This window comes from Neolamprologus multifasciatus, chromosome 22 (genome assembly GCF_963576455.1).
Source record: "Neolamprologus multifasciatus chromosome 22, fNeoMul1.2, whole genome shotgun sequence".
NCBI classification, from domain to species: Eukaryota; Metazoa; Chordata; class Actinopteri; order Cichliformes; family Cichlidae; genus Neolamprologus; species Neolamprologus multifasciatus.
The window spans coordinates 22,094,663-22,116,674 of NC_140459.1; the positions used below are offsets into that span (position 1 = coordinate 22,094,663).

At 38.6% G+C, this 22,012-nt stretch overlaps 2 protein-coding genes across 5 annotated transcripts in view; both read left to right on the plus strand.

The window, feature by feature from the left end:
* Nucleotides 1-17,691, plus strand: part of col8a2 (collagen, type VIII, alpha 2) — a 70,192-nt gene extending 52,501 nt beyond the window's left edge. For all 4 annotated transcript variants that reach the window (XM_085148268.1, XM_085148269.1, XM_085148266.1 and 1 more), the window contains one exon: nt 16,877-17,691. The gene's annotated coding sequence lies outside the window, so the exon portion shown is untranslated. The remainder of the gene's footprint in view (nt 1-16,876) is intronic.
* On the plus strand, nt 17,030-21,799 carry ptp4a2b (protein tyrosine phosphatase 4A2b). Its single transcript, XM_085148270.1, has 6 exons — nt 17,030-17,170; nt 17,582-17,690; nt 17,772-17,864; nt 17,960-18,090; nt 19,533-19,607; nt 20,556-21,799. Exons 1-6 carry the CDS (start codon nt 17,166-17,168, stop codon nt 20,665-20,667), a joined length of 525 nt encoding a protein of 174 aa, XP_085004396.1. The 5' UTR covers nt 17,030-17,165; the 3' UTR covers nt 20,668-21,799.
* Nucleotides 21,800-22,012: the final 213 nt, after the last annotated feature.

Here is a 22,012-nt window from a genome sequence, read left to right on the forward strand (position 1 = left end):
GCTACCACAGGGATAATTGTTGATATGGCAACAGGCATCCCCTGATGCTGCTGTCAGAAGGCAGTTGGTTTCCAAATGTCAGAAGAATTGATGTTGTGGTGGGATCAGCACCTCCCGACATTCTCTTTACTGGCTCGGTCTGTTGCTGATTGTTGGTCTCGGCACAGAAACTGACTTCTAGACAGTCCTGGAAGTTTACTTTTCTTAATGTTGGGTTATTTTCTATTTTTATTTTTTTAAATTGTAAATCTGTCATGAATTGACTCTTGCACATATCAATTATAGCTAAATGAACCCATAAGCCTGGCACACCCGTAAACAAGAACCATTGTGCCTTTAAACAACAAGGCAGTTAACTTCTACAGGAGCAGCTGTCAGTTATTTGCTAGAGTGGAAGTAATTGTTAGCTGGAATGTTGAAGGAACACCTTGTATCTTAACCTGCCTGTTCTTAAGGATGCACCAATTGTGAAAGTCTGTTATTTGTTTACCCATATATGCTAGAGGGGGAAAAAATCATCACAATCAAAATGAAATAAAGAATTTTTTTTATCTGTATTTTTCCGTGTCTGTATTAGCTCTTATTTTGGAACTCTGTATAATGAATTGACCTAAACTAGAAGCTTTCACTGTTCTTGGCAGTCTTAGAGTTATACTTACTGTTGGTTATTCTATTGTTTTTAATCGGTCTTTGGTTACTGTCACATTAAGCAATAAAATTAATAAGAAATGCATTATTGTGAATATTTAAGGCCTTCCCCATTTCCAGAAAAGGAAGTAAAAAGTGTGCATATATATTTGTAGATTTAGAAATGGTCAGCACAAAACAGCCTCACTATTTGTGGACCAACAATTGGGGAGGCCAGTGGCGGCTTACACTTATCAATAGCTACATGTTCTGCATACTAGCTGTGTGGCCAGTATGCAGAAGATGTGACCACAGCAAATGTTCAGAACTTTGTCCAGCAAGAGGGGTAGATGTTTTTAATCATTAAAAAAAGTCACTATAGAAATAATTTGGTATTGATTGTTGTAATTGCTGACCCTCCGGTGGTCCCTCAGAGAAAATGAGTCAACATTATGCTTCTGATACACGGCAAAAAAAATTTGCCAAATCGAGTGACAGTGTTGCTCAGTTAGGAACAGTGAGGTAAATGAGACTGTTTACTGCGTCACGATTCTAAATTAAAGGAATATGAGATTAGGTTTCTGTGTGTTTAAAAGAAAGAGGAAAAAAAAGGTGAACAATTGAATTCCAGAATTGAAAACCGAACAAATATTTCTAAAATAATTCCATGAATAGTTGACTCTTTGGCTACAGCACTTTAGATTTCTTGTTAAAATGCGTCTTTAATGCTGACTTTCAGTGCGTAATTCACATGTTAGCTTGCAGGTCAAGGTGTGTCTCGTTGCTGCTTTGTGTTCTGTCTGTGTTGAGAAATGTCATCCTGGAGCAGATTTAGGATTGTGAGATGAGATTATAACTTATCAAAGGCGCTCAGATGGCTCAATATAGTCCGGCGACCCATATTCCTGATCAAGCCAGAAAACTACTGCCTTGTCTTTGGAGATTGCAGTCATATTTGGTAATGGCAACTATGACACACATTATTATATACTATGTAAATAGAACCGTAAAGGTACTGAAGGTTTAGAGTTTTCTTGTAAACAAATGTGATTTTTGTATTTGGAATTGGTTATTGCTCCTCAAGTTTTCTGCAACCAAGACTCCAGTTTAACTTTAAAATGCAGGAGTCAAAGTGCAGATGGTGACATCAGCCTGATGAATGCTGAACTCTGTAATCAGCATCTGAGTTGTTCTGAATGGATGAGTTTTAAAAGTCTTCCAGTGGTCATTTAAAACTTCGGGAAAATGTGTAAAGAATTTGGGTACAAATGGTTTAAAGTTTTCTGATCTGTAACTGGAACTCCCCACTAACGTTTTTTGCTAGTTCATCTCTGTATGCATGCCATTAAAATGTGTTGTATTTTCTATGCCTGCAGCATCCAAGCATTGGAGATTTTTTAAGTAGAAATCTCTGCGGTACCTCATTGTTGTTATTTACTATTTTTCAAACCATGGATTTTTCAGTTGGTGAGCTGGTCCACAATCTCAGTTGTAGATTTGGTGCTCCTGCCATTTGTATCTCAATCTTGTATCATTTGGTAACTTGTCCAGCCTTTGTTGACACACACGATTGGCACAAACACTTTATATTACCACCTTTTGTCTCTTTTTATTAGTTTCCTTTGTGTATTTGCACTTTTGATTCTCATTGAAATCGCAGGAAAAAAGTGTTTTTTGTTTAACATATAATTGGGCAGTCCTTTTTTTTTTTTTTTTTTTTTCTCCTCCTATTTTGCGAAAACTGTGATTAAAAGTGGACCTAGGCCAATTATGTGAGGGCAGAACAGACCTTTGTTTAAATGCTTTCAACCTTTTCATTCCCATTTCTAAGGTGCTGAGCCCTGGTCTCTTTCAGTGTATTCCAGAGATGGATCAGTCTTTGCCCTCCCCCTCTAAGCTCTATCAGAAGCCTTTGATCATTACACTGTTTATCTGTGCTCACTCAGAGGCAGCAAAGCAGTGTGATAAGTGGGCTTTGCCATGTGCAAGTGCATGTGTTGTGGGTATTTGTCTGTTCATGGACATAGAGGGTGGGGGGTTACATGTTCCCATACCTCCCTCTCTCGAACCCAGTTTACACAGACAAAAAAAGGCAGTACAGCAAGTTTCCTGCTGGAAGATTACCTCCTGTGCTTTAGGGCTACAGAGAGCTAACCTGCTGTTCTGAATAGGGATTGGAAAGAGACTGCCCATTTATGACAATGTCTGCAAAATAAGCTTGGCATTTAAAAGCAACACTGACAATTACACTTATATTTTTATTCAAATATCTTAAAACTCTTATACTTTCAGAAATATAAATGAGGAAATGCTCTTTTAGAAACAATTCATATAGACTTGTACACCACAAGCTCTAAGGGCTATTGCACAGCAGTTATAATAAGCTCTGTTAAAAGTTACACCCGCTCACAACATAACATACTTGGCTGCCAGTAAGTAGATCTAATCAAGATGCAAAATAAGTAGACATGGCAGCTGTATTTGACATCCTCTTTTTTTTTTTTTTTTTTTTTTTAACTTTTGCTGTCACGGTTCTGAAAAATCACGAGTGTATTCTTTGTGTGATTTGCAAGTTTTAAGAAGTAAAAATGCTTGTCCGCTTTTTAAAGGTCAGCAGTATTAGCGCTACTCTATACTAGAGTACCAAGGTCCATGGTTTGTCAAGAGACACTTAATAAATGTGCTTAAGTTACTCTCAGCCATTAAAAATGTTTTAGTCAGTATTTGTGAGGATTAGATCAGAGTTGCTTTGGAAACCAGTCCATTTGACCAGTTAAGCAAATTTGTCGCTTGCCTGTTTAACCCTCTGGTCTCTAACCTGGCCAACGGTGGCCACTTCACTTTTCGGTTTTCAACCATTTTTGTTCTGTTAATGCAAATGGAATGAAACTTTCCAAAGGTGTGCATTTTATTAAAATTTTTTATTTTTCAACATCAGCTCCTTAATAATGTCAATAATATTCACTATACACCACATTGTTCCCGTTTTACTGATCGTGGCCATTTTTGGCCAATTGAAACCCATTATAACCACCTTTTTTGATTCCTTGTTACTGGCAGTACTATAGCATGCAATTTAGGTAAAATTGCTTTCATTCTAAACTCAACACATGAAAATTGTAGTTTTTCATTTTTTCTACCACATGAGATCCTTGGCCCATTTTCTGCCAAGCAAGCAATTTCATGTAATATTCTTGGTTTCCACTAGGTGGGGTTGATGGGTTACCACACTCCAATGGACCAATATAATGAAACAATTTTGACATAGGTTTGGTCTTAAGGATCTGATAGTTTGTGTTTGTGCATGACATTGCAGCACAAACATGTATTTGCAAGATAGACTGGAATAAATAATGACGCATCAAACATTACATAGGCTGCAGTGAATTCCTGTGGATGCAGGATATTGAGCTTTGAGGTTCCCAGTCAAACTTAGCTTTGAAGCACATGTGAAAAGCACTTTTACTCTTGTATTTTTCATAAAAAGAGACCATACCCAAAATATTAACTCTAGAAACAAAAGCAAAAACAAAAAAACCCCAATCACAGGACATTTTGCACAGTTCAAACCTGCAGCTGCAGCGCAAACAACAACAAACACTGTTTGTAAACGTGTCCTGGAGTTTATGCAGGTGCAGACGTTGCTACTGCTGTAAGTCAACCTAACAGCTTCCAGACCATTTATTCTGGCAATATGGCAAGAAGGTGGGAGTGTCCCCCCCCCCCCCCCCCCCCCCCCAGAAGGGACAAAGGGACCCCCTGATGATCCTCTAATCGCCTGAGCCAAGGTGTGAAACTGGGTGTGAACTCTGGCTGATTGGGAATCACACCCAGTTCAAAGCGTATAATATCTAAATTTGAATTATATTTTGGTTTTCATGACTAGGACTGGTGCTAATTTAAAAAATCAAGTCAATGAAAGTAGAAAAATGTTTTAATATATATGAATTTTATAGTATTTTGAAAACGTAAACATGGGTGGCCATTTTTGGCCACGAACAAAATGAGAGGGTTTTTTTGTTTTTCTGTCACAGCACAAAAAACCAAAGATACATAAAACTCATTGATACTTTTAATTATTGCTATGCATCTAACCTCCATCATGGTTAGAAAATAAATCAGTTTGCATGTATTATTTAGAAAAAAAATGGGGATTTTATGCTTTTATCCCTTTATCTCTTTATCCCTTTGTAAATCATTAAAATTATGTAATTTAACTGGTATTTAAAGGGTTAAAAGTCTGGATTTGAATTAAATTTTGGTCTTGATGAACAGCGCTGATACTAATCTAAAACATCAAGTCAATGAAAGTAGAAAAATGTTTTAATATATATGAATTTTATAGTATTTTGAAAAACGTAAACATGGGTGGCCATTTTTGGCCACGAACAAAATGAGAGGGTTTTTTTGTTTTTCTGTCACAGCACAAAAAACCAAAGATACATAAAACTCATTGATACTTTTAATTATTGCTATGCATCTAACCTCCATCATGGTTAGAAAATAAATCAGTTTGCATGTATTATTTAGAAAAAAAATGGGGATTTTATGCTTTTATCCCTTTATCCCTTTATCCCTTTGTAAATCATTAAAATTATGTAATTTAACTGGTATTTAAAGGGTTAAAAGTCTGGATTTGAATTAAATTTTGGTCTTGATGAACAGCGCTGATACTAATCTAAAACATCAAGTCAATGAAAGTAGAAAAATGTTTTAATATATATGAATTTTATAGTATTTTGAAAACGTAAACATGGGTGGCCATTTTTGGCCACGAACAAAATGAGAGGGTTTTTTTGTTTTTCTGTCACAGCACAAAAAACCAAAGATACATAAAACTCATTGATACTTTTAATTATTGCTATGCATCTAACCTCCATCATGGTTAGAAAATAAATCAGTTTGCATGTATTATTTAGAAAAAAAATGGGGATTTTATGCTTTTATCCCTTTGTAAATCATTTAAATTATGTAATTTAACTGTGATTTAAAGGGTTAAAAGTCTGGATTTGAATTAAATTTTGGTCTTGATGAACAGCGCTGATACTAATCTAAAAAAATCATGTCAAAAAAAGTGGAAATTTTCTTAATATATATGAATTTTATAGCATTTTGTAAATGTAAACAGGGGGTGGCCATTTTTGGAAGTTTTTATGTTTTTCTGTCACTGCACAAAAAAACAAAGATGCATAAAACTCATTGATACTTTTAATTATTGTTATACATCTAACCTCCACCATGGTTAGAAAGTAAATCAGATGGCATGTTTTATTTGGAAAAAAATTGGGGTTTTGTGATTTTTTTCCATTTATGAGTTCCTAGGATTATTTGATTTAACTGGTATTTAAAGGGTTAAAATTATGAATTTGAATGAAATTTTGGTCTTGATGAACAGCACTGGTACTAATCTAAAGAATCATGTCAAAAAAAGTGGAAATTTTTCTTAATATATATGAATTTTATAGCATTTTGTAAATGTAAACAGGGGGTGGCCATTTTTGGCCACGAACAAGCTGAGAGGAAGTTTTTATGTTTTTCTGTCACTGCACAAAAAAACAAAGATGTATAAAAGTCATTGATACTGTTAATTATTGCTATGCATCTAACCTCCATCATGGTTAGAAAGTAAATCAGATGGCATGTTTTATTTGGAAAAAAATTGGGGTTTTGTGATTTTTTTCCATTTATGAGTTCCTAGGATTATGTGATCTAACTGGTATTTAAAGGGTTAAAATTATGAATTTGAATGAAATTTTGATTTTCATGAACAGCACTGGTGCTAATCTAAAAAATCATGTGAAAAAAAGTGGGAATTTTTCTTAATATATATGAATTTTATAGCATTTTGTAAACGTAAACAAGGGGTGGCCATTTTTGGCCACGAACAAGCTGAGAGGAAGTTTTTATGTTTTTGCTCTCCCTGCACAAAAATAACAATGCATTATAATCAATGTTGATGTGGATCAATTACATGCCCCAGACTCTACTATTAATAATACAAGAAATTTCAGTAGCAATGCAATTATATAAAATTGCGAGATTTGAGGTTGTCTTCCAGCTAGTGCAGTGGACAAACAAACTGGTGTTTAAAGGGTTAAAAATGTAAAAAGTAATAATAATTTTATATTTATGAAAAGAACTGAAGTTACTTAAAAGCTTTATGCAAAAAAAATGGCAAAAAAAACATAAAAATAATAAAATTACAGACCTAATCTGTAGGTGGCCACTTTTGGCCACGAACAAGCTGAAAGGGTAGTGATTTTGAACAGGGTCAGAGGGTTAATCTGTTATAGCTGATCAGTAGCGATTTTTGTGATATAATTACAAAGAGGAATTAGCTGATGTCTTGGTACTGTGAGTAAACAATGCAGCTTCTGTTCTACAGTATGTATGTCTAACCAGGTGTTTCTAAAGAAGACTGCTCTACGATTGGAAAATATTACAGGATCACGGATTGTTTATGGTTCAGACAGACCAGCAGAATCGTGAGTTGTTCTTATGGAAATGATCTAGCTGTTGACCTGCAACCAGCCATCTTTCAGTTAACCAGTTCAGGGTCGCAGGGGGTGGGGGCATGCATTAAAGCCTGAAAATGGTTGGACAGCATCAGAGTGTCTGTCTGGTCTACTTTCAGTGGTTATTGTTGGGATAAATAGAAAAGTGCTGCCACAGTTTGAATGAGGTTAGATGGGCAGTTCTTGGAAAATGTGTAGTGACAGGTGATTATGATGTGAAGTCCCATGACTTGCCTACATAAGTGTTGTTGGTTTCTATAATTATTAAAACCTAACAATGCATTTGTCTTTAAACATTACGTACTGGAAAATGCCTTGCCTAACCAGTATATCACCTTTCCCTAAAGGCTTAAATAAGAAACATACCAAAGCCCTTTTAACCATCCTGTTTACCACCTTAGCATGATAATTATTTACAAACAAAGCAAATGCACTTTTTAAAAATGTATTTTCTAGATGTTTGTCACAATCATTTAAAAACGTACTGCTGCACTACTGCTATTATGCTAATGTTGCATCATGTCACCCAGTTATGGTGAATGATTTTTTTTTTCTGTTTTTATTTTACTGTAAGGACTGTGTGTGAATGAGGAAAATATCCCAATCCTGAGTCATTTTCATCTCCCCAGAGTATTTGTCAACGTTTATATTAACTACGCATTAGTCCAGTGATGAAATGAATCCATGCCATAACCATTTTATATGTATGCTTGAATAAAACTACTGATTCTACAGTTAAGAAGCATTGCTATAGAGTGATTAAATCAATGCATGTCACAATCATCTTTTTTACTTTGAGGTCCAGTATGGGCAGCTTTTGATGAATAGACTCTATTAATATTATAACAGTGCCTTAGCAATTGCATGATGATTAGCTACAGTACTAAAATATTAAGACAGATCTCTGATATTTAATTCTTTGTCTAAATGGGTTTTATTGAGTAATTAAAAATACAATTAAGCAATCGATCCTGGACTTGAGTTATACGTGGAGCCATATCAACCGCTATACAACTTAAATGGCTAGTTAGCACGTGCTAATGGGGCGAAAGCTGTAATATTTGAAGCATGCTCAGATAAGGAAATGCAAATGTATCAGAGTAACTGAGCTTCAAATATTTATGGCGATCAAGTGGCCTCTGATTTTAAAAAAGAGGGGTTGGGGGGGAGAAACTCAAGTATGAACCTAACCATGGTTTTGGAGTCTTGTTACACCCCTTAGGATGATCGATGAAAGCAGCCATATCAAAGGCGAACCAGTTAGAATGGGTGCATCCTGAATGGGCACAGAACTAGTTTTTATATAATGATCATCTATACCGGAGATCTGCATTTATTTATTTATTATTATTTTTTTTTTCTTTTCTGGGACAGTTGCTACACAGGTGCTAGACTTTTTGGCAGTTCATGTATTTTCAATACTGTTTGAAAATTAAAAGCATGTAAGCAAGTTTAGGTGAGATGAGATGTTTCAGTGAGTCTATAAACCCTGTAAAGAGGGTCTGCTGTGGCTTGAGGAGTCCAGCTGCTGGGCAGTCCTGAGGATATATGTGTATCTGCTGGGTGACAGATTCATAGAGGGTCATTCTTTAACCCAACCTTTTTGTAGCCTGATGAAACCGTGGCAATCCACACACAGGTTTTAACAACAGGAATGTTTTCCTTTCCACTTGCTGTTAGCACTTTTACTTTTTGATGGAGAGAGGGAGAGCAGGTGCCTTTCCCTGAGGTTTAGTCGGGTTTTTAAAATACCCATCTTTGCTTCCCCCCCCCCCCCCCCCCCCCCCCAAAACTAGACACACCACAGGTCTTTGTCACAATGTCTGTGCAGTCCCACCTTGACACAAGTAAACACAGACATGACCGACTATGATTCACATCCTGATTATAAGGATTTAACAAGGTTATGATATTCAAGGGCCGGCAATGTCTCAATCAGCCTGAAATCATCAAATGTTTTGTCCTGTTATTCTATCAATTCTCATGACGTATAATAACTCAAAGTGTTTTATTTACATCATTGTATTGTTTGTGTTATTACTTTTCAGTTGGTCAATTCAATTGATTAGATTTCTAATTCACTTTCCCATTGATTTCACCAAGTTGGTTAACTTTAACACCAGAATATCCTTAAGTGTTTTTCAACTAATGACACGTATTGTCCTATCAATATTTTGCTCTGCACTTGTGCTGGTAGTACTAGGAAAAATGCCTTGCGCATTGCTGTATAATCCATCTTTGATACTCCAGCCTCAACCTGCATGGCAGGTGAAGAAATGTTTTACTGTTCTCAGAAACGTTTTGAATGGGCGCACACCAGTTGTTCCCACCTCCAGCCTGAGCCTCCTCTTTCTAAATCCCCAGGAGTGTGCAGCTCATGGGAGGCACAACAACAGTTTGGAATCACTATTGGAGTTCCCAGTGGAGCTTTTGCATACGGGCCGCCCTTACTTAATACAGTCTTGTTCAAGCTTGTCTGGGGATTTTGGTTTGTTTGTTACACTATGAAGGGAAAAAAAGGGAATGGTGAGGCAAAAAGGGGGGTAGAAGCTGAACTAGAGTAGGGTTTGGGGGGGGGGGGTTGTTTGTTTTTTTGTTTTGTTTTTTTGTAGTTTTGTGCACATGTTTGCTTGCTTGCCTGTATGTCTTTGCTTTTTCAAGCGTGACTGATGACAAGGGCGTGTTGTGCTGCCCATTTCTTCTTAATGTTTGTACTGTTTGTTGAATACTTTGGTGACCTGTCACCATAACCTGTACTGACATGGGTATTGCATTGACCTTGGAATTATTAGAAAATGTTTCTTTTTTTGTTTGTTTGTTCCTCCTCCCCCATTGTAGCACAAATTCTCAATCCACTGAATTAGTTAGACACCACCATAAAATGCCAATGAAGCATTTTTTTGAACACGTACGTACATATGGAACAATTTCGGCATATCATTTGGGTCCTGCATGCTGGGGCTTCTTGTGTAATGGGCTTTATCTGGCACCTGCTGTGGCCCTTCAATTGAATTGGGATTTGAGGAGTTGGGGGAACCTGAGAAACTTTTGCAGCGTGGTGGAGCACATTGTTCTGCTAGAGGAAAAGGACCTGAGGTTTTCTGGTAGAATGTTTCATTGTAACAAGATGAATAAGCTTTAGTCTCGTGTAAATGGGGGAAAAAAGCACTTTAACTACTTTTTTTCCCCCCTCTCCCGGTCCAGCTGGCAGGGTTATTTAAAAAAACAAAATAACAGGAAAAAACAGTCGTCATGCAGCTGCACCTGAAGGCTAGACCCTTGTTTTTCATGATTGGTTTTTACCCAGCATGTGACATGTAAAATAAATGGAAGGGTGATTATGATATAATATAATATTGGGGGAGCATATTTTGTTACAGTGTTAAATAAGTGGTCCATACAGTAAACATTTTCATCTTGGAAAACGGACACTCATCAAAGCTCGCTATGAATAACCATTACCTACTCTTGCTCCACATATGAGTTTGACACCCACCCACCCACAAGTAAACCAAAGGTCTGCAGGTAATTTGTAATTGGCTTAAGTGTATTTTTTTTTTTTAAATTCTTTATTTATTTATTTATTTTTTAAGTTCTAAAAGTTGGGGTGTGTGTGCTAGTACGGCTGTTTGTATCAACTCTTTTCTCTCCCACTAAAGCATTAAGTTCTTGCTTTTTCATTCTTTATCTCTTTTTTTTTTTTTCTTCTTAGCACTGACTTACAGTAACAGTAGTGCTGTAGTGAGTGTAGTGCTTTCTTCTTCATCTTGGGTTTTTGGTATGAACACTGTTAGGGCTGCTCCAGTTTGAGGTGACATACACCCACCCAGCCTATCGGTTGTATTGACGTCACTACTAGGAACCAGCTGGACCATTGGGCAGGCGTGATCCTCTGATTTATCTCAGCTAGTTTTTACCCATTGACTTTTTGTTTCTCTTCTGTACTCTTTTTGCTCTTTTCCCCTCTTGTTCTAATCTTGCTAATCTCTTGTTATGTCCTTACAGGATGTCTCTTCCAAATGACATCTTGCTGGCTTTCTTGGTACTATTTCTTTGTCTCTGTCCTCTTTGACATTTGCAAGTATATTAGTTATCTTTTATTTGGCTCTCATGAAGGCCACAGGAATGAAGGCAGGTCTCTATGATACTTGGCTCCGGTTGTGCTCCTCCTGGTTCGTGGTTTCTCTGCGTTTGTTTGCAGCTGTCAGCGCTTCTCAATTTTCTCGAGTTTCACATCAGTGCCTGTCATATCAGAGAGGTAAAGGGAGAATTTAGTACTTTGCTGTCAATACAAAGTGTCAGTATTGTATTTATATTTGTGAAGGCATTCTAAGAATGAGGTGGGTGCAGCAAGCATGTAGGTGAGTGTGTCAGAGCTTTTTTTTTTCATTATCATTGCATGTTGCTGTCATGTCAGTAAACATGGTTTCCTCCAGCCTGCCCTCTCACCCTTTCCTCCTCACATGACAGGTGTGCTCCTGTGCTTTTCGACTTGGATCTCATGGCAAAAATTAGGCCTCAAGCTGCTTCAAGGCAGTACAGTCTGGTCATGCCCAGTCTGGCTCCAGACAAAGCGTCAGTAAAAGACGGAGAACCTAAGCTAACCTCAAACCACCAGACTGGGATGCATGTAAAACTAATATTTTTCACTATGGAGGGAGGATGTACTCAGACATTTTGTATAAAAAGTCTGTTTCGTCATTTGGTATTCCACTCGGTGTATTCCATGTCTCACTTCTGTGTGTTGATGTATTTGTCTTTCTAATTTTAGAGCAGCTCGCCTCACCCACTCCCTAAGCTTGTGGCTATCTACACTATGTGAACAGCGTGTGGGTGTGTGTGGTAGTAGTCCTGGTGGGAGAGTCATGGAGACGGGCCACCTGATAACTATCAAGTGCCAACAAGAGCTTCTCACAGCTTTAGCTTTGCAGTTATGGAGTCTTGTTGCAGTAAAATCCTTAACATGGCGAAAGCCTTTTAATTAGCACTCCCACTGTAGCACTTTACTCTTCATGCACTTAAGCTGTGATAACTTCACAGCTGCCACCTGCAGCGTTTTATTGTTGATATTCTGAGCTTAGTTACCACTTATCTTGCACTACAGGATAATGCCATATTCATTTAGTTTGTTTTATGTCTGACTTTACTTCGTATTTCACCAGACAGTCTGATGAATCAAGCAAAAAAAAAAAGAAAATGAGTTAGCAGCTGCAGGATACCCACACCCTGGTTCCCATTCTTTTGCCATTTTTATCACCTGTTTAGGTTTGCGTGTCCTTTTCTGTTCTGAGATACTGCAGTCCTTATCAGCTAATACTTGAACTCCTCGCTCTCTCATCCTCACAGTCTTACTCGCTGTCTACCGTTGCTTTGCCTTAGTTACTCTTAAGAGGGTTCTGGTGAGGACCAACCAATTTGGGAAGTTCTTCCCATCCAGCCTCAGTCCTTTTCCCCTGTTTCTTGCTCCAACAGCCCTGTTCCAACAGTGAACACGTGATGTTGAACAGGGCACCAAGGGAGCTTTCTCTGAGCCAATGTGTGGGCCTCTGCCTTTACTCAGTGACCTTTCTCCCAATTTAGAATATATGTTTATACATGGACACGCATGTGCAAAATGCCAGCTGTAAGCCCAAGTTCTTTATAATACTGTTTCTAGTATTCATAAAATAATCCAACATTTAGATAATTTAGTAATTTTTGCAATCTTAGTTAAATACAATTTTTAAAAAGTAATGTTTGTTGATCATTTTGAATATGGTTCTCACATTTAGTAGGTGTTTTGGTCTGGTTTAAAAATGGCAATGAAATTTTATTTGCTTCATTTGCTGCCAATTGATACAAACAAAATGGTATTGGTTAAGTTTGTATTTGTAAATAAAATTGGGGTTAACCAGACAAGAAAAGCTTAGCATCATGAGCTCTGATGATTTCAGGCTGTCTTCACCTTCTAGAACTTTCTTTTTCTATTTTTTTTATTACATATATCTATTTTGTGAAGTTGTATATGCTGCACTGTTTTGTGGCAGTGCAGCTGCAGAAAACGTTTAGCCTGTATTTAGCAAAATACAGGCTAAACGTTTTTAGCCTGTTTTTTAATTAGTAGTTTGTCCCAGCATTCTTACAACATTTCCATTAAGTTATACCAGCCATTCATGTCAAAGTGACTAGAGAGATCGCTAACACGCTTTCGGTCTACAGTTTGAAGGTTTTTCTGTCGACTGCTGCTCGTTTCCTGTGTGGTTAAACATACTTGGCTTGTACAAACACATTTGGTGTGTATCTCTGTGCATTTTTTTTCTTCTGTCTTCCTTGATCTAAGCAGTGCATAACTGCAGAACCAGTTTGCAAATTTCAACAGTAATTTGCATGCATTCCCGACAATGTTGTGATGGCAGACTGGGCAGCAGCTGGGCAGGCCCAGTGTTACCACAGTTTGCTTACTTCCTCTGAAAGGCTTAGTCAGAACTGGTGGCCAAAACATTTTTTCATCTTTCCGACTTTCCTGTTTATCTTCTGTTATGTAAGGCCATTTATGAATAGGTGACACATAGCCAGGTATGGCTATTGGGTTTGAGTTGAAAGTTTGCGCGTTTGCTGTCATTTGTTTTCACCTCAAAGTTTAGAAGATTCAATACGGGACCCTTGCCTTTTTCACTTTTTTTTTCTTTCTTTTTTTCATTTATTTATTTATTTTGCTTTATGTACCTTATGTCAGAGACTTTCTGTGGTCTCAGGCCTGGAATTGCTTCCTGTGCCGACATCCCCTATAATGATGACGTTGGAACTCACCTTACGCTGCTCATTGTATTGTTGTTGTTTATTGATCACAAAGTTTCTTTCTTAATAAAATATTCACAGAGGAAGAACTTATGAATGATGACTTAATAATTAATTTAAAAAGCACATGCACTGGTCTTATTTGCACAAACAAAGCTGCCTGTGTGTACTATTGACCGTACGGCACAAATAGAATCTAAATCAAATAGAAACGTACAAACAGAATAGCAGAAGCGTAATAGATTTCTGTCAATCAACAAGTGAATTATGTAATCATTACAGCTGTAGGTAGTGAGTACGGTGAGAAGGGATTGCAACAAAAACATGAAGCGCCTGACTTTAGCTCGACTGAAACTGCATTTAGCATAATGCTTGCTGCTTAGCCACACCTCATGTTCTGCACCTGGCCCTGAGGAGCTTTAGTTCACATACACTTGTGTTAATTCTACAATGGGGTTTCCCATCTGCCCCCCCCCCACCTCCCCCACGTCTAACCCTTCTTGTGGCAGCATTTGGAGCACAGACTGTACGAAGTCACTTGGTCCATCTGGGCAGCTATCCACAATCCAGTTGCTTTTCATCTTTTTAGCATAAGCTGTCATTGTGGTGTCCTTGGTGTGTATTTGTGTGCGTGTCTGGTTCTTTTGTTCTTTGGTGGGTTTTTTTTTTTTTTTTTTTAATTTCTTATTTGTTTTCAGTCTCTTAGTCTGCTCTCCTCCTTTTCAGTCAGGTTTTACAGGTGAAAAGCACATGCTAGCTGCCCCGTCTCTCCACTTATCTGTCCTTTTCATTTCTGGAGGATTAGGAGCTGATGGGGGGGGAAACCTTAGAAGCCTGCCCGACTTTTGTCCAGGCTTCAGTTGTCAGATTGTAGCCATGCCACTCTCTTTTCTGTCGGACTCAGTGGTGGTAATTAAAGGTATCACAGATAATCTTGGCCATCACACACCAACACACGGGCGCAAACAAAGTCAAGGCTGCTTTGAGTGCCATTGCAGCTGTTCCATGGGTTGACACACTTCTTGTGTAGTGGCGGTGTGGTTGATAATACATATCAGGCTGGTTGACTTGTGACAGGCTAAAGATGGAAAAAGCTGTCACTCAATTTATTTAATATTTGAATGTATTATATAAAGCAGCTGAGAGTACAGAGTCTTGTTTCATTCAAAATAAGTTTTCTATATAAGGGGGAGCGTGGGATTGAAATGCTGGGGCTGTTTGAAGCTTTGCCCACCCGTTAATCCGCACCTTGTGACTACTGCCTGTGACATGGTGCTAAAGTCCGAGCCCTTTTTTTCTTTAGCTAACGCCCACTCACAAACACACACACACACTGGTGTGTGTTACGTGTAGAGATAGTCAGCTCTTGCCTTTTTTGTTTTGTTTTTAAATGCTACCTCCCCACCTCTCTCTCATATTGCTCTGAGATGGTTCCAGCCAGTTTGTGGCGGCTGGGTTTAGACTGTCAAGGACTTGGCACAGTTCAGCTGACTGCTCCGTGGCCAGTTACAGGCCAGACATTACCTGTTCTGAAAGACGCTCTTATGAAGTGTCTGCACTCCATGCTGTGAATGTTATTAGTTTTCCATTTCGGTGACGGGTGGTGAATTGACAGTGATGTAATCCAAAGGTGCGTTCATTTCACTGCAGGATTAACTGGCTGGAAGGTAGAAACAGTCATGATGGGGATTTTTGAGTGTCTATACACTGTTGTTGTGCTTTGTTTCTTTTAAAGCTACTTTTTAGCTGCTTTGTTATTCACAGGGGGTCGTCCCAGCAAGTAGCTCCACATGTTTGAGTTTTTAGCACCAGGTGACCTTCCTGATGCAGTCCCAGGGGATTTGTCTACCCCTGGAATCAAAAATAGGATCTTTTGCTTCTGTGGATGTGTAAAGCTCTACAGCATGAAACAACTTTTATGTTGCAAATTCCAGAAGCTGATATTTGAGAAGTGAAAACACTGACAACAACTACAAGCAGACCGCAGATCATGTTTCAGTTAATCAAGACTGAAATGTATGCCTTTAATTATTAGGGAAGTGAGCTTGTTGGCTAGACACTTCAGTAATGGTGGTGGTGTTGTTGGTTAGATTCAGAAATACTTGTTGGATTAACTAATGGTTTGTATGTATGAGTCTGGGCTCCTGGGTAGTCACCTGCCACCTGTGACTCTGCTATTGGGATTTGTAAATGAGTAATGTGGAAGAACAGATGCACAAACTAGTACACTGGCGTGTTATTTTGATCTAAATTGTTGTATGTAGTTTAATCTGGCATAGCCCAACTTCAACAGAAGTGTGTGGCAGCTAACCTGCAAGGAAAGAGGCATGCTGATGCTAGCACGGTTCACTTAACCACACTTGGTGAACTAATCTGACATTGTGCGTGTGAACAGTGTTGTGCAAGGCTGCAAAGTGCCACACATTTCAGCAGCTTTTAAAATGCTGTTGGAGGCACTGAAGAATGTGATCAGCAGTTTTGGTGGTTTCCGTAAAACATTTAACAATGTTTGAAGATGTTTAACTTTGACCTTTTTAGTTTGTTGTTAATTAAAATCACTTGTTTAATGTAGTCATATATCCCTAGTTATTATAGAAAACCTGTTTGATGGGGAGGAAAAATAATCTTGTATAAACTGAAATTCCAGATTTATATCTGGTTTATTAAAGGCTCCTTTAATCTGTACTGTTGTCCACCCAGTGCTCAAAAGTCAACATATGTGGTATATTTAATCTCCAGACTAATAGTCAAATATAATCATGATATGCAAAATGTATTGTGGTTATTACTATTAATCAGCTGCAGATGTGCAAATTTAACAAGTATCATATTCTGTAACGACCTGAATCGGTGGCCTCCTGCTTGTGCAGACACTGGTAATCTGTTTGAAATAAATGGGTGTTGTTTGTGTGCGATTTCGTTACATTTAAGTCTCCCTTTCTGTGTTCTCTTCACAGGTTTTCTGTGTTGACTTGAGCCGTACCTATATGGCGTGTGTGAGCGGAGAGTTCTGCCAGGCACAGCACCTCACCTCTGTGGAGAAGTGAATCGGCCGCCCCCCGAGGGACTACGCTACCCAGAAACCCCCCTGACTGCCAGCGCACTAGGAACTGCTGACTTTTCCCAAAGGCCCTCTGGGATATTGCGTAGCCCTTGGCCTGATTGCTCTGCCCTGTCCCAACCGATACGAAAAACCTTTGCTTTCTACTTTCTTCTTGAACAGCCAATCACAAACAGCTCTCCTGAATGGGGTAAACTGATTGGATGACTCCTGGATAGTCTCCTCATCTTCTTCTGTGTTATTATTTTTTTGTTAACTTTTTTTGGTTTTGTATTTTTTGTATTTTTTTTTTTTAAAAACATCCCAAAGTATTGTGGACTAGTTTGTTTGTTTTTTTTCTTTTCTTTTGTGTTATCCTTCTGTGTACATCATCCCATAGTGAACACCTGTTGTCCTCCTGAGCAACCCCCCTCCACGTGTTGTCATTTTTATTTATTCTACCCTACATGAAAACATACGTTTCCTAGCAATTTTTTTGAGGGTTTTCTTTTCTTTTCTTTTCTTTCTTTTCTTTTCTTTTCTTTTTTTTTTTTGCTGACTTCTGAGCCAAAAGTCGCTTTTGTTTTGTAAGAGTTTTGTATTGTAATTGTTTTTTTTAAAGCCGTCTCGCCAACATGAACCGCCCCGCTGCAGTTGAGATTGTCTACGAGTGCATGAGGTTCCTCATCACCCACAACCCCACCAATGCCACACTTAACAAGTTCACTGAGGTATGCTTACGTTTGCGTTATTGCTGTTTATCAGATTCCCAGGGCTCTGTCTCAAATACACCCTTTCACTTTTTCTGCCAGGAACTGAAAAAATTTGAGGTGAACACTCTGGTTAGAGTTTGTGATGCCACCTATGATAAGGCTCCAGTAGAGAAAGAGGGGATACAGGTCTTGGTAAGTGTTGACATACATTTTTGCGGCAGTCTCTTACTGGATGTTTGTGCTGTTCAACTAGGTTATTTGATGATGACTTATGTTTTCTGCTTTAGGACTGGCCTTTTGATGATGGTGCCCCTCCTCCCACCCAGATCGTGGATAACTGGCTCAAGTTGCTCAACACCAAATTTCGAGAGCAACCCGGCTGCTGCATTGCCGTACACTGTGTGGCAGGCCTCGGACGGTATGTATGGTGTACAGTTGGCCTCCTTTTCACCAAAACCCTTTTTTTCTTACGTGCCCAAATAACAGTCCTGCGTGCAATAAATGAGAAATGTAGTGGTAGGTTTTAAGTTAGAGGGTTAGAAGGTGGTTATTTGGGTCCATATCAAAGTGGCGGCAGAGATAACTGAGACATCTGTTCTCAAAGTTAGATGTGCCATTTCCAAGGCAGCAACACAGCCTGTCCCTTGTGTAACGCAACCCATTTGACCCAGTATCTCATCCTTTTGTTTTTTCCCGCCCTGACCAGGGACCATCTCATTGCTGCGGTATTAACAGTAGCTCCAGAGAGATGTGGTCAGAGAAAGTATTCACTTGTTGTTTCTTCACTATTGATCACACAGCATTGGCTGGTCTTGCCTCTCACCCCCACCTCCACAATTGAATCCTCAATACTCATTAGTGATTCATTTAGTAACTCAAATGATTGTCTCCTTTTTCTACTCCTGTTAGAGATCATTTAAGCTGCTGATTGTCTTTTTACTGAGCACTATCATTAGTTACAACAGCCGGGCATTGGTTCTGGGGGGGAAGCTCTAGCTTTCGAATACATTCTATCTAGTTATGATCTTTTAGAGACGAAAATATGCACACTTCTTAGTCAGAAACCAGTGTGACAGTGAATTACAAACAAGTTATGCTGAATAACAACACAAAGTGTGAAAACAAATAAGGCATAAGCACATGACATGGGGGGTGTTTGTGTGAAAATGTCTTTCCTGACCACAAGTGCAGAGTTGGCCAATCTGCTCTCAATAGCTTCTAGCGTTTTGCATTGCTGTGGCATTCCAGAGACTTTCTAATTCCCAATATTGGTTAGACTGGCATTTTCTGACTGCGTCTCCTCTCCTTCTTTCCTGTACTTTGTTTACTGCAGTCATATGAGTTTTCTGCCTTGCAGTGTGATCTGCTTTACACAGGCTAACACTTAAGTCTTCAGTGTAGGAGGCAGCAGTTATGTTCCGCCTTTTAACAGAGTCCACACAACATTCTCACATTTTGTCTGTCTTGAATTGTATGTGAGAAAAAAGCCACTAAAACAACTGCTGTCAGCACTGAGCTCTAACCTGCAGAGTGGTGTGGAAAGTGTTTATGTTTGTCTTTTCTCACCCTATCTCCTGTTGTGCGAAAGGAGAAGCCTTTTACTGTAACTCATCAGTTATTTTTGTTTTTGAGGCTCAGGGTGTGAGCACAGTGCCCCAGCAGGGCAACAGTGAACTTGTGCACCCCTGTTGAGTTCCCAGGCCTCTTTTTCAGGTTTAAACGCCCCTTTCTCATTCCTTCACCGCCGTATTACTGTGGAACCATGTGACTCTTGGCATTTAATCTTCTCTTCTCCTTCTTTCTTCCTTGGATGCTCTGTCTGCTTGAACTGGTGGTCCACTGGATTTCTTCACCTCACAGAGCTCCAGTCTTGGTGGCCTTAGCCCTCATTGAGTGTGGGATGAAGTATGAGGATGCTGTGCAGTTCATAAGACAGTAAGTATACTCTTTGCTTTTGTACTAGAACCATAAAAGGAGGCCAAGTCTTATTGCCTTTTTAAGAGACTTGCAGTGTAAATCAGACACAAGGTGTGCTGATACTGAAAACTCACACCTCATAAAAACATAAGAAATGATTAAATGCATTTAAGTTGGAGGGATTTAGAGTCATGGAACGTTTTTTGTTTTTCCTTCCCTGGTTGGAAAGCTAATGCACTGTATTAGTAAGTTGGTTGACAGCATAACAACATTTGGGCTATCAACAAAAAGTTGAAGGATGCTGTGAACAGAGCTATGGACTCATGATAATCGGAGTTAAAAGGGACCTATTTTTATGCTGTTTTAATTTAGATAACCTGGCAAGTGAGGTGGACTGAAATGCCTGATTAATATGTGCTTTTCACCCACATTACCAGCATGTGCTGCTCTGTGCCCAAAGATAGCATCCAGTAAACTATAACAATTCACTTGGTGGTTTTTCCTGTAATCTTGCTTAATCTTAATTACTTTTTTGTGTTTGGATGGCCCAAGCAGTTGAAAGGAAATGCTAGCATGTTTTGTTTTATCCTTTTTTTTTTTTTTTTTTTTTTAAAGAGCTATTTGACATTAGCTGTGTAAATGACAGTCCTCCTTTAATGTATGCTGTTTACATAGGTGTGTTGTGTTTGCTTTAAAAATGCCAGTTGCAGTGTGCTGCACCAAAACATCATGTGATCCCATCTAGACCAATGACAGTACACTTGAGTCACTGAGAAATTCCCACTGTTAGCCCTTACGCCGAGGTAGAAGATGGAGTTCTAGGAATTCAGAAGTACTAGTTCTGACTCGCTCGAAAATGCTTGTCAATCTTTTATAACACCTGTAATCACCGTCATGTTTTAATGTGCTGCATTCTTTGTAGTCACGTTATTTAAAGAGCCTCTCCTTCTTTTCTGGTTTTCACAGGAAGAGACGTGGAGCCTTCAACTCCAAACAGCTTCTTTACCTCGAGAAATACAGACCCAAAATGCGTCTGCGGTTCAAGGATACCAATGGCCACAACTGCTGCGTGCAGTAGGCTAGTAGTGCGTCTTTCTTATGCACATCTAGTGGGGAATCTTCCGATAACGGGAGAGATTTAAAAAGAAAAAACAAAACACGGAGAGTGCTATCAGTAATTATTGTGATGATTTGTTAACACTGAGTCATGGTTAATTGAGAAGGAAGCGAGTGATCAAATGAATGAGTCCAGATCTGGGGATCCACCAGCCGAACCAATGAATGGAAGGTTAAAGCACACAGATAGGCCCGCCACCCGGTTTATACTGTTCAACCACGGGCCAGAATTTTTCAACTTGAGTCCATCCTGTCTCTTATGGGGTTTTTATTTTACTTTTTTTTTTGTTCCAGTTTTAATCATGGGATAACAGTTTCCATTTTTTGTGAATGTTTATTTTTACACAAATGTGGTGATGAAATTGTATATTCTCATTTTGATTTCCACTATTAATATTTTATAATTGGGCCAGAACGACATACTTTCTTTTTCTTTTTTTTAAACACACATTGTGACTGTCTTTTTTGCACAAAACTCAAAGGTTCACCTGAAAAATGCAGTAATGTTTTTTTTCTTCTTACCCTTCACTTGCTTTAATGTCACTTTCAGTTTAGGGGGTCACTGAGTTTGAATATGTCTGTAATATTTATTCACAAGATATATGTGTGGCAGTTAAGAGTTTGGGGCAAGGACACTTTGTCATCCAATAGTTTTAGTTTTATCCGTTTGAGAGCCATGTCTTTTTTCTTTTCTTCTTCTTCTTTTTTTTTTTCTTCTTTAAATCTTGTTGGAGTGCAATAATCAGTCCACCTCAGATATGTCCGCCAAACCCTGCTGAGTGTCCTACGCACACATACACACAAACTTCAGATTATCATCCAGGCCGTTAAAAAAAAAAAAAAAAAAAAAAAAAAAAAATACAACAACAAAAATGTAACTACAACAGGTACTTGTAATTTCATTCTCTCTCCCTTCTGGGGCTACAATAGGACTTTTTACATATTTAAACTCTTACACAGAGCCTAAGATTCAATCTGAAAGTCAAGCTGGAGAAGAATGAAAGTGGTCAGTTTTTTATCATTGTACCCATTTTGAAAACATCCCCAATTCATATTGGTTCTTTAAAGATAAATAAATTCAAATAAAAAGCAAACTTGTCTCCTTTTTTTTTTTTTTCCCCCCCTGAGGTTGTCAGTTGTCACAATTTGAGTGGGCACGGGCGTGATGTGTAGTGAAATGGGTGTTTCGTATGGTGCTTGGGGCAGATAAGAAGTCCCTGCCTAAATGCCACTGTCCTAAAAGTTCACTTCAACCAGAGGAGCTTGTAAGAGATCCATCTAAAAGGAAACCATGGGAATGCATGGTT